The sequence below is a fragment of the Hemicordylus capensis genome, chromosome 6 (assembly GCF_027244095.1).
Source record: "Hemicordylus capensis ecotype Gifberg chromosome 6, rHemCap1.1.pri, whole genome shotgun sequence".
Classification (NCBI taxonomy): Eukaryota; Metazoa; Chordata; class Lepidosauria; order Squamata; family Cordylidae; genus Hemicordylus; species Hemicordylus capensis.
This window is the reverse complement of record NC_069662.1, coordinates 128989995-129002372: the sequence shown is the minus strand read 5'-3', so window position 1 is coordinate 129002372 and position 12378 is coordinate 128989995. Positions and strand designations below refer to the sequence as shown.

At 43.2% G+C, this 12378-nt stretch overlaps 1 protein-coding gene and 1 non-coding gene across 2 annotated transcripts in view; both read right to left on the bottom strand.

Moving 5' to 3' along the window:
- Positions 1-12378, bottom strand: part of COL28A1 (collagen type XXVIII alpha 1 chain) — a 128643-nt gene that overhangs the window by 79184 nt on the left and 37081 nt on the right. Inside the window, exons 12-13 of the mRNA XM_053262460.1 lie at positions 2819-2887; positions 835-903 (exon numbers count right to left, since the gene is read on the bottom strand). Coding sequence (XP_053118435.1) covers positions 835-903; positions 2819-2887 — 138 coding nt within the window. The remainder of the gene's footprint in view (positions 1-834; positions 904-2818; positions 2888-12378) is intronic.
- LOC128332217 (U1 spliceosomal RNA) lies at positions 9301-9464 on the bottom strand. Its single transcript, XR_008310626.1, has one exon. It is a non-coding gene; the product is annotated as a U1 spliceosomal RNA (small nuclear RNA).

The following is a 12378-nucleotide window of genomic DNA, read 5'->3' as shown; positions in this document are numbered from 1 at the left end:
AAGGGCCATCCAAAAGATGAACACACCTCTAAAGCAGACTAGAAGGGCTACTTCTTATGTTACCTTCCCCCCCCACCTTAGTACACAGCATTACTCCTGAGATACTCACATTCATACACACATGCACAATTCTATGATCCAAATGAGTAACATATATAGCTGACTCAGTGATGACACAAGTATGACCTACCATCCCATAATACAGACATACAGTATTACATTTGTTTTAAAAATCCAAGATTGTCAAAGAAATGAGAAACCCATTTCAAAGGAGCTGTAAAATCAGTTTATTTGCCAATTGTGTGTCCCTACTGCCTTTACGATAATGAATGAGGCAACTCCCACAATTGTTGCTCAGTGTGCACATCTGAGCTCTTGCTACCACCTAAAATTGTTGGATTGGGGCAAAAATGCATTTTGGCATCATCCACTAGCAAATTGTACTATGCAGCCTTTTAATGATCTTACTCATTTCAGTTGGGCTTACAAAGGATGGATTGTGCCATTTGTGGATTGGATAGTCTCCAACTAACCTGGAGATACTCTGTAACAATACCATAAATATTAGTTTCAGTCTTTCAACTCTGTTTGATTTCTTACATATTTTTATGTAGAGACAGAGATGCAGGAGAAAGAAAACTTCACAGTTCATTGTTGTCACTATTAGCCATGCTAAGTGATCTTCGTAAGTTAAGAGAAGAACATTCCCTGCCAAAAGTTTACAATCTAGCACATATATTTGAAATATTCAGCAGGTACCGTGGGAATCAATCACATCATGAAATTCTTAGATATAGAAGTGTTTTCGACACTCAACAAAATTACTTTACTTACTGTTAAGCCTGGCTCACCAATTCCAGTAGGTCCTGGCAACCCAATTCTTCCTTCAAGACCTCTGTCACCCTTGTTAAAAAAAACACGAAGTAAGCAAATACAGAAAAATGTTGGCTACTTTCTCAGTCCATTTGCTAAGAGAGGAACTGAACGAAATTAATAGAGTCACATGCTGAATCCACATATTTAAACAAAAGGAACATTTCTGTATCATAAGTGTCTTTGAAAGTATACCATCATAATTATGAACAGTTAATGTTTGCTGGTCGGAGACTGAAATAAAATTTGACTGATTAATTGATGTTAATGCAACATATATTTTAGGCTGAAATTTGATGGGAGAAAGCCCCTTTGAGCTCAGTAGGACTGATTTACTACTGAATAAATATGCATGGCATCAGGCTGTACAGGACACATTCAATGAAAGGTGACCTCAGGTTAATCCTGGATTCATTCATCATCCCCTAGCCCTGAGCACACATGATCCTCCTTCCCTTCATGCATCAAAAGAGGAAGGAATATACTTCTGATCCTGGCTTAGAACAAGCTAGGATCTCTTGTTACTTCCAAAGCTGGTAATCCTCTAAGAGAGTAGACACAACTAACAAGCTCTTCCCATACACTGGGAATAGTCCAATAACAGCAGATGTACATGTAACCCCTATTCTTAGTCAAGAAACAGGGGATTTGGGGTTTAAGTCTCTATATTGTGCAAATCACTTTGAGGTTGAATTGATTTGATTCAAATCTGGTCAATTTGAGTGATTCAACCTCAAAACGAATCTGCCCTGGCACCCCTGGCCAAAATAGAACTTGCTTCAAATCTCCCCAGATTCAATTTGAATCAGTTCAAGTCTGCCATTTTATCATGTCTCTCTGAGCTTCTCTACCACTCTGATTTAGATTTGTTTTAGCTTTAAGTGATTTTATATTTTTCTGCCATAAGGAATAATGGAGATTTGACACAGCCCCATTATTCCCCATGGGTAGTGCCTAGGTACTCCAGAGTGGGTATGGAGGTAGGGTATTGTGGGTGCCAACTACCACCCAAGCTGCAAGGCAGTGGGGTACTTGGGTAATTGGGGGGGGGATTTTATGTATTTTAGATTATCTGGTGTTTAACTTTTTTCTCATAATTAATCCCTATGTAGAAGTAATGTAACATCCGAGAGTCTAAACACATTAGATTCTTAGATGTGACATTGCTTTTTCATAGGGATTCATTATGAGAAAAAGTTAGTTAACACCAGAGATTCTAAAATACATAAAAATTCCCTAAACATCACCAGGGTGCCCCACTATCTTGTGGGTTGGGCGGTAGTTGCCACCCATTGTGCTCTACCCCACAACCCACTTTTGATCACCTAGGTGCTACCCACAAGAAACAATGGGGCTGCTTTGAATCCCCATTATTCCCTATGGCAGAAAAAAACAAAATCACTTAAAATTTTTAAAAAATCCTTTTTAAAAATCAATCGTTTGCCCAATTGCTTTGCAGTTTGGGTGGTAGGCAGCTCTGATAGCACCCTGCCACCCAACCTGCCTTGCTGCCCCCAGTCCATTAAAATCAAATTCAAATCAAATCCAAATCGAATCTACCATGATTTGAGGGCAGCAGATTCAAGTTTGATTCTAATCAGACTGATTCAATTTGAGCTCAAATCGAATCACAAAGATCATTTCATGCACAACCCTAATATTTTCTGAGACAGAAAATAAATAGGAAGATGGTCCTTCCATGAGCCAAGATGAGGCAGTTACCTCAAGGAGCAGATTACTAGGGTACCAGAGGGGCATCAAAATGCCCCCTTCCAGTCTCTGCTACCTCACCTGTCTTTCTCCACCATCACTTGAAAACAAGGGAAAGGTGGCAGCATTTGGTGCCCTACCTCAAGAACAAAGATGTTTTGGGCATCCATCGGAACAAAGTGTACAGAAACATCATAAAAGAAAATATAATATTGCCATAGATCCTATACATTACCTTAGGACCTGGATATCCAATTCCAGGGACTCCTGCAGGGCCATAAGGGCCTGCTGGGCCTGGCTCCCCCTTAGAAGAAACAAACATTTTAAAATGAGTAGTTTGTACAATGGAAATAAATGGTCACTTGTTCCCAATGAGTAGTGGGAACAATGTTAAGAAACAAATTCAGGATCCATATTATGCAGGTTCAGAGCAGTAATGAATTGGTCCTTTATAAGCTTTGAATATGAACCTTGACGCCCTTTACATGTGATAACACTGGGGCCAGCTGAGAATGCACCTGCCCTGCATCATCAATGGGCGTACTGACACACCTGTGGCACAAATCCTTTAATGGAGTGAGAGGGATGTTCATCCAAATCGCCCCTCTACACACACAGTCCAAAACCTTGTTTAAATTGGGTTTTTAATCCTTGTTTAAACATGGATTTGCCCCATGTAGAGGGGCAATTTGAATTTACTTAACAAGCCCTTTGACACAATTAAAGGACACAGGAACATAGGAAGCTGCCACATACTGAGTCAGACCATTGGTCTATCTAGCTCAGTATTGTCTGCACAGAATGGCAGTGGCTTCCGAGTTTGTGTTTGCACATTCACTGTTGACATCAAGCAGACATGTTCTAAGCATGTCCTCCATGTTATAGTGTATAAAGGGCTGCGTTCATCTGAACTGGCTCTCAGAATCCTTTTTTTTTTTTAATTTGCCAAGCAAGAAGCTTGACCACATGGAGATATCTTGAGTATTTGTTCCTTTCTACACTGTTGACTGTAATTCCTACAGTAAAATACAGTAAAACTATGTACACATTAGTCTGTACACTCTTGGGAGTTTTCTTCACTTTGATTACTTTATGTAGAAGAGCAGTGTAACACTTTGAGTCTTATTAATTGACTCTTTCATAGTCTGCAGGTAGATATACTTAAGACAAATAGAAATATACTAGCCAACCCCACACAGAGCATCTGTGCGGCACTTTGAGGCTGGCTGTTTCCCACTCCCTCTTCCTCCTGCCCCAGTCTCTCCTCTCTTCCCCTTCCCTCCGACCCCGCACTCTCCAGCTCCCCTCCCCTCTCGTTCCTCCCCACACACAGAGCTGCAGCGGGCGGCCAAGAAGCCACTGTGGCTTTTCTCTCCCCCGCCTGCTGCCCGCCGCCGCCTTTCTATCCCCCCGCCCGTTGCCCGCCACCGCCCTTCTCTCCCTCCTCCCGCTGCCCGCCACTGCCTTTCTCTCCCCCCACCCACTGCCCGCCACCGCCTTTCTCACCCCCCGACCGCTGCCCCCTGCCGCCTTTCTCGCCCCCCGACCGCTGCCCCCTGCCACCTTTCTCTCCCACCCGCCCGCTGCCCACCGCCTCCTTTCTCTCTCCCCTGCTCCTCCGCCAGCCGGCCGGTCGGCCACCGCCAGCACTTTCTTCCCCCTCTCCTCCTCAGTCCTCACTTCGGAACTCTCGCAGTGTGTCACAAGAGTTCCGCCGCCAACTCCTGAGCACGCATGTCCCAAGAGAATTAAATATATTATAGATTACAGCAACATATTAGCTAATTCATAAGTACACTAAGTCTTTACTCACTATAAGACCATCTGTCGGAATATATGGGCCTCTTCATATGTTGGTCAGTGAATGTGAGGCGATGGAAACAGGGACCATCTGCTTGCCACACCCTTCACACTGACACACTTCTTGGCCACACACCTCTGTACATTCAGCTCTTGTTTGTAGAGGCAAGCGGTAAGCACAAGGAAACTTTATCCTCATGTTCTAGAACTCTGGCTGTTCAGGGTTCTAAATTGTAGGGGAAAGCTCTCCCTACATACAACTGTGTTATCTACCATGACTTTGACACTCAGTACTTCACAAAGTCAGATCTCATTCTCAATCCAGAATAATCAAATGGCAATTTAAAGTTTTGTTTTTCAGAAGACAGCCCTCTGTCACCATTGATTTTTCCCCCCTCTTTGCAATTGATTAAATCCACCTATGAACCAATATGAAGATTTTCAGAGTCTACAAATTCTGCACGTAGCTGTTTTGATGGCAAGGAAGTTCTTAACAAGGAATTTCTATTTCCCATCAGCAGGAAAAATAAGGAAAGCCAAGAACAACAGAAGAGAGTTAATACATATTTGTTTTCTAATTATTTTGGCAGAGTTTTTACTGTAAATACTTTGCTATACTTACACAATAGAAGAGTTCTAACAAGACAATGCTAATAACCAATATTTTTAATTAAGACACTATATCTAGATTTTTACTCGTGTGTGGTCAAAGATAATCTTATTCCAGTAAGATCCAATTGCGTCAACAAAACAAACTGGAGCTATTTGCAAAATGGATTTAAATAAGAACGCTTCTATAGAAGAGGAGTAAATAAATATTGTAATTAAACAAAACACAATGCCCATATGATAAATGGATAAAGATAATGGATATCAATAATGAGGGGCATGCATAATAATAATTATTTATTTATTTATTTATTTAACATTTATATCCCGCTCTTCCTCCAAGGAGCCCAGAGCAGTGTACTACACACTTCAATTTCTCTTTCACAACAACCCTGTGAAGTAGGTTAGGCTGAGAGATAAGTGACTGGCCCAGTCACCTAGTGAGTTTCATGCCTGAATGGGGATTTTGAACTTGGGTCTCCCCGGTCCTAATCGAGCACTCTAACCACTACACCATGCTGGCTCCACGCATAATCTCTAATTATGCTGAGAATGAGGCAGATCATCCTATACCTTTTAAGACAACTGGCAGGGAAGGAACAGAGCAAGTGTTCCCGAGCAGACAATAAGTTCCGCTAACTGGGCAAAGCGGTGGCTAGAGCAAGGAAATCGCATCTGTCCTTATCCAGCCTAGCATATTTAACTAGGGATGTGCACAAAGTGTTTCGTGCACATCTGAGGCAGCGGAGATTCGGCTCTTTAAAGGGAGGAAGGCAGGTCTTACCTGCTCCTCCGTTACACCTTCGCTGCCCCTCCCGCCCCGCCGGCGCCCCAGAGCAGCGCAGTTTGTATTAAGGAGCCAGGCTCTCTGTTTGACCAGCTGCATTTGTTCCCAGCAGGAAATGGCATCTGAGTATGAATGGAAGCCATCTTGAGTAGTCTGGGGCAGCTCAAAGCATTTTGGTACCTGGAAATAGAGGTGCTGAAATGCTTCGAGCACATCCCTATATTCAATCTTTGTTCAGCCCTTTCCCGTGCATGTTTGCTGGTGTCTTCTTACAAGTTGTTTGTTTGTTTGTTTGTTTGTTTGTTTGTTTGTCACATTTTTATACCGCCCAAAACGCGAGTTGTAGATTTTGATCCCCTTGGGATAAGGGATCATCTTCTCAGAATCATAGAGCTGTAGTATGAGTTTCCAATCTTTTTTGACAAGTATATCCCTTCTGCCACAAAACCTTCAGCTCCAGTAAAGTAAAGTTGTGCTGTCGAGTCAGTTTCAACTCCTGGCGCCCACAGAGCCCTGTGGTTGTCTTTGGTAGAATACAGGAGGAGTTTACCATTGCCATCTCCCATGCAGTATGAGATGATGCCTTTCAGCATCTTCCTATATCACTGCTGCCCAATATAGGTGTTTCCCATAGTCTGGGAGACATACCAGTGGGGATTCAAAGCAGCAACCTCTGGCTTGATAATCAAGTCATTTCCCCGCTGCACCATTAGGTGGCTTCGGCTCAAACAGCCCATAGAAATTATCTTGGTGTGGGCGCCGCCTGGCGGGGGGGAGGCGAGAGGTCTCTTTAAGCATAAAATTAGAAGGTGCTTACCTCTGCTCTGAGCTGCACTGTTCGGCCCAGCACTCCCTGCGGCAAGGGATCGGCTCCGCCACTCACCTGGGCACTGGAAGGGGATTGGCTCCGCGCAAGCCAGGTGAGTGGTAGAGCAGACCCCTGCCACAGACAGTGCTGGGCAGAACAGTGCAGCTCAGAGCAGCTTGCTAGTGCTGCCGAAGCAGAGGTAAGCACCTTCTAATTTGTGCTTAAAGGTGCCTCTTGCTGCCGACACCCCGGTGAAGCCCACACCGGCCGCTACTGGATTTGTGTGTGTGTATATGTGTGTGTATATACACATCCACACATGGCTCCAGCATGGGCAGACAGAAGGGCTCTGAGTACCCCCAGGAGCCCTTCAATTACCCAATAAGATGTGTTTAAACTGTAGCATCCCTTATCAACTTTTCTTGCTCAGACAAGAATCTGTTAAATGATATAAACAATGGGCAGGATCCAGATTAAGTTAGATTGGTCATGACTAAGCGTCACTGCAATAAAAGAGATATGTTAGTCATGGCTATCTTAAGTCCCACTAATTTCAATGGGACTTAACCATGTCTCACTTGGTCTGGATCCGGCACTGAACTGGATACGGCACTGAACAGCAGAAATATAAAGCAAATAATATGCTTGCTTTGGTTCCATTCTATGAGATTTCCACCCCCCACTATAATAATAATAATGATGATGATGATGATGATGATGATGATGAAAGGCTGTGGCAGAAAAAGACCAAAATAATCCCAGTGGTAATTGGCGCCCTGGGTGCAGTTCCAAAAGACCTTGAAGAGCACCTCAACACCATCGGGGCCACAGAAATCACCATCAGCCAGTTACAAAAAGCAGCTTTACTGGGAACAGCCTATATTCTGCGACGATATCTATAACAACTGACAATAAAATCCAGCCATCCCAGGTCCTTGGGAAGGACTCGATGTCTGAATAAAACAAACCAGTCAATAACACCTGTCTGACTGTGTAAACAAATAATAATAATAATAATAATAATAATAATAATAATAATAATTCAATTTCTTTACCGCCCTTTCTATACCGCCCTATGTCCATCTAATATTAGGATCTGTATCATAACTTTATTTATTTAATTTATTTATTTATCCAATTTTTAGACCACCCTTACAAAATAGCTCAGTGCAGTTCACAAACATCAAAGACCCTTTAAAACAATTTAAGAGCACTGGAAGACCAGGCCGAACAGGTAGGTCTTTAGGGCTTTCCTAAATTCCAATAAAGAATTCAAATTACGGATGTCTGCAGGGAGCGCATTCCACAGTCCAGGAAAGGCTAAAGAGAAGACCCGCCTCTGGGTCGCCACCAGAAAAGAGAGAGAGAGAGAGAATACTTCCACTGAGTGGAAGTATTCTAAAAACCAATGTCTAAAATCCCACTTCTGAGACAGGGTTTTCACTCTGTGTTGGAACTGGCAATTTTCCTGCAAAGCTGTTTTTGTACTTTAAAGCCTCTTTCTTTCAACAGTTGTATAAGTAATCATCCAGAACATTTGACACAATAGAACATTTCCTAACCTAAAACACGTGCTTGTGCTAGTTTTATCTGGAGGTGTACATCCATGCATATGTGCCTGAGTGGAATGCAAATGGCCAACCCACGAAGATCAAATAATTTCAAGATTTTTTTTCCCCTCTTGGCTGCATAAAATGCTCTTAATTAGTCCCTTTCAAGTAACAACTGGATTTTTACCAGATTTTTCAGCAGCTGCTAATACAGTTAGCATATATGCAGTCATGGACATTTTTGTGTATTAAGCTGACAGACTATGGCTGTGATGACAGTTTTTAAGAGTGACTTACATAAGGGAAAAAACCCTAGCCTTCATGAAAACCATCTCAATTTTATCCATGACAGGTGGACTACATCTGGCATTTTGGGGCTTCCCTTGTGCACAGAACAAATCCTGAGAATCATCCAGGTGCGTAGAAAGCTGGGTGGGTGCAACCAGCCACCACCGGTCCCTAGGCATCCTAACCATGCCCCCTTGCAGGGCCGCCCCATCCAACATAACCACATCCCCTGCATCTGACATAAGAACAGCCCTGCTGGATCAGGCTCAAGGCCCATCTAGTCCAGCATCCTATTTCACACAGTGGCCCACCAGATGCCACTGGAAGCCTATCAGATGGCATGACATGACATGACCTCAAACGGGGTGACCATATGTGGAAACAGGGCACATGGCCTCATTCTCAGGGCGCTTCAGCCTGTGCTGGGTTTCCAGCCTGGCTGGGAACGTGTCTCTCTGCCTTTCGAGATAGGGAAAGGTGCTCCCAAGCCTGGCTGGAAACCCCGCACTGGCTTAAGCATCTTGCAAATGGGGCTATGTGCCCCATTTCCGCATATGGCCACGCCATCTGATGTCAGATGCAGGGGACGTGGTTATGTTGGATGGGGCGGCTCCTGGGGAGTGGTGGCCAAGTTCTTTGGACTGGTCCACACAATGGTGGCTCTGCCCCGGAATCATCTTTCCTTATTTTTGTACTGTTTCTAGTTCTCATGGTCACTGAGAAAAATTTCATTCTGTGTGATGATAAAATAGTTAAGTATTCATAAGCAATGTGGCAAATAAAGGGCGCGCTTACACATAGCACCGAACCTGAGATACAGCAGAGCAGCTGGAGCCCCAGGAAAGTATCTGGTCTTGGGAAGGATATGCCAAGATTGGGTGTCTCATATGAACCCACCAGCTATCATAAATTATATAGTCGAGTTTCCCGCATTTGGGGAAATAGCAGAGGTCAGCACACCCTCAGTGCAATGGATGAGCCTCAGCCTGGGAAAACCTTCTTCATGATCAAGGTGCATATTCTACCCTACTTGCAGTATAGAACCCAACGTCTGTAACTAAGATCTGAAATGGGGGACAGATATCAAGTTCTATATTGCAAATAGGGTAGATTATGCCAAGATTGGTGGGTTCATATGAGACACCCAATCTTGGAGTATCCTTCCCAAGCCTGGAAGTAGGGTGCACATGTGTTCCTGGGGCTTCAACCATTCTGCCAAACCTCATGTGAACCCAACCCAAAGAGAAGCTCTCCCCCTCTTTGGGATGCCTTTGCTTCAGATGACCAGATATTCTATTTCCAACCACAGTGAACCAAAGGCTTCTCAGCAGGACATGAAAGCCACCCCCGTGTAGGTTTTTCCAACATCTGGTTATCAGAGAGGATCCTATGGGGGTTTTAGGAAAAGGTTAAAAAATGTTTAAAATAGCCTATTTGCCCATTTCTTTTGTGGGTTGGGTGGTAGGTACCACCCATCACGCCCTACCACTAAATCCACTTTGGTGTCCCTAGGAACTACACATGAAGAACAATGTGTTGTTTCAAGTTTCCCCATGGTTCCCTATGGCCAGAACACTTGAAATGTTTCAAGTTCGTTTTGTTGAAACTACCAGTTCAGCCGCTGTTTCGACAAAACATTTTGGCCATCTGAATTGTATTTCAAGCTGAAAACAAAATACAAAATCCATTTTGAGCACATCCCTACACTGTTCCCTCTAAGGCGTGCACACGTGCACGTGCTCACACATTTTTGGATGTCTGCTTAGTTCATTTTAGATCCCGTTCAGGTTGAATCAGGAAGGCCCCATTCTGAATGCACATGTGCACACACTGCCTTGATACTGCTGCCCAGAACAAAACTCATTCCTCACAGAAATGAAAAAAATTAGAGGGACCACTGCATCCCTACCATGGGTATATCCAGTTCAGTATTGCCTACACTAACTGGCAGCACACCTTTCCAGGGTTTCAAACAGTCATAAGAACAGCCCTGCTGGATCAGGCCCAAGGCCCATCTAGTCCAGCATCCTGTTTCGCACAGTGGCCCACTAGATGCCACTGGAAGCCATAGGCAGGAGTTGAGGACATGCCTTCTCTCCTGCTGTTACTCTCCTGCAATGGGTACTCAGGCATCCTGCTTTTGAGGCTGGAAGTGTCCTCCAACTAGTAGCCAATGATAGACCTCTCCTCCATGAAGTTATCCAAACCCCTCTTAAACCCATCCAGGTTGTTGGCTGTCACTACATCTTGTGGCAGAGAATTCCACAAGCTGATTATGCATTATGTGAAAAAGTACTTCCAGTTATTGGTCTTAGATTTCCTGGCAATCAATTTCATGGGATGACCCCTGGTTCTAGTGTTATGTGAGAGGAAGAAGAATTTCTCTCTATCCACTTTCTCCACTCCATGCATGATTTTATAGACCTCTATCATGTCTCCCCGCAGTCATCTTTTTTCTAAACTAAATAGCCCCAGGTGTTTTTGTCTTGCCTCATAAGGAAGATGCTCTAGGCCCCTGATCATCGTGGTTGCCCTCTTCTGCACCTTTTCCAGTTCTACAATGTCCTTTTTTAGATGTGGTGACCAGAATTGTACTTAGTACTCCACGTGTGGCCGCTCCATCATTTTTTATAAGGGCATTATAATATGAGCAGTTTTATTTTCAGTCCCCTTCCTAATGATCCCTAGCATGGAATTAGCCCCTTTCACAGCTGCCGCACATTGAGTCGACACTTTCAATGAACTGTCCACCACAACCCCAAGATTCTTCTCCTGGTCAGTCACCGACAGCTCAGATCCCATCAGCATATATTTGCAGTTGGGGTTTTTCATCCCAATGTACATCACTTTACACTTGCCAACAATGAACCACATTTGCCACTTGGTCACCCACTTCGCCACTTTGCCCCCCCCCCCCCGATTGAACTGGGACCTTCAGCATGCAAATCACATGCTATACCATTGAGCCATGACCTCTCATATACTTTTATTTCTACTCTCACATCTCCCAGACCCATTGGCCTCTGTGCCATTTTGTGGGGGGAAATTGCCAGGTTCTACAATGCAATGTTTGTACAGAATTCTACAAAACAAGAAAAACTGCATGAATTCTAATCCTTTGAATTAATTCTAATCCTTCTAATAAGATTTTATTTTATTTTTAATTAATTTTAGAATGAGTTTTTAATGCTGCTTTGTACTGCATTTTGTATTTTAACTTTTTAAATCTGTTATGATTTAATGTGTTATGTGTTTTTATTGTGTATATTAATCCTCTATGAGCTGCCCAGAGAACAATTTGTTATGGGGCGGCTACCATATAGTTAATTATTTATTATTTCTTGTTTACACAGTCAGACAGGTGTTATTGACTGGTTTGTTTTATCCAGACATCGAGTCCTTCCCAAGGACCTGGGATGGCTGAATTTTATTGTCAATGTTGTTGCTGTTGTTATAGATATCGTCGCAGAATATAGGCTGTTCCCAGTAAAGCTGCTTTTTGTAATTGGCTGATGGTGATTTCTGTGGCCCCTATGGTGTTGAGGTGCTCTTCAAGGTCTTTTGGAACTGCACCCAGGGCGCCAATTACCACTGGGATTATTTTGGTCTTTTTCTGCCACAGCCTTTCAGTTTCAATCTGTAGATCTTTGTATTTGGTGATTTTTTCTATTTCTTTTTCTTCTATTCTGCTATCTATTATTATTATTATTATTATTAGCGTAGTTTCATTTCAACAGAGAATAAACATATCCTAGAATATGACATTCTTTGTCACAGAGTAGGAACATGGCTTCATGAGGATGGAATTTTCTTTTTTCCAATCTATAAAACTCAACAACTTTCTTCATTCACTATGCAAAGACATCATCAGGAGCAAATCCTGACAGTGACAGTTCTAAATCCATTCCAGATTTGTGCCCTAGTTGGAAAACCTGCCAGGTTTGCTTCATGGC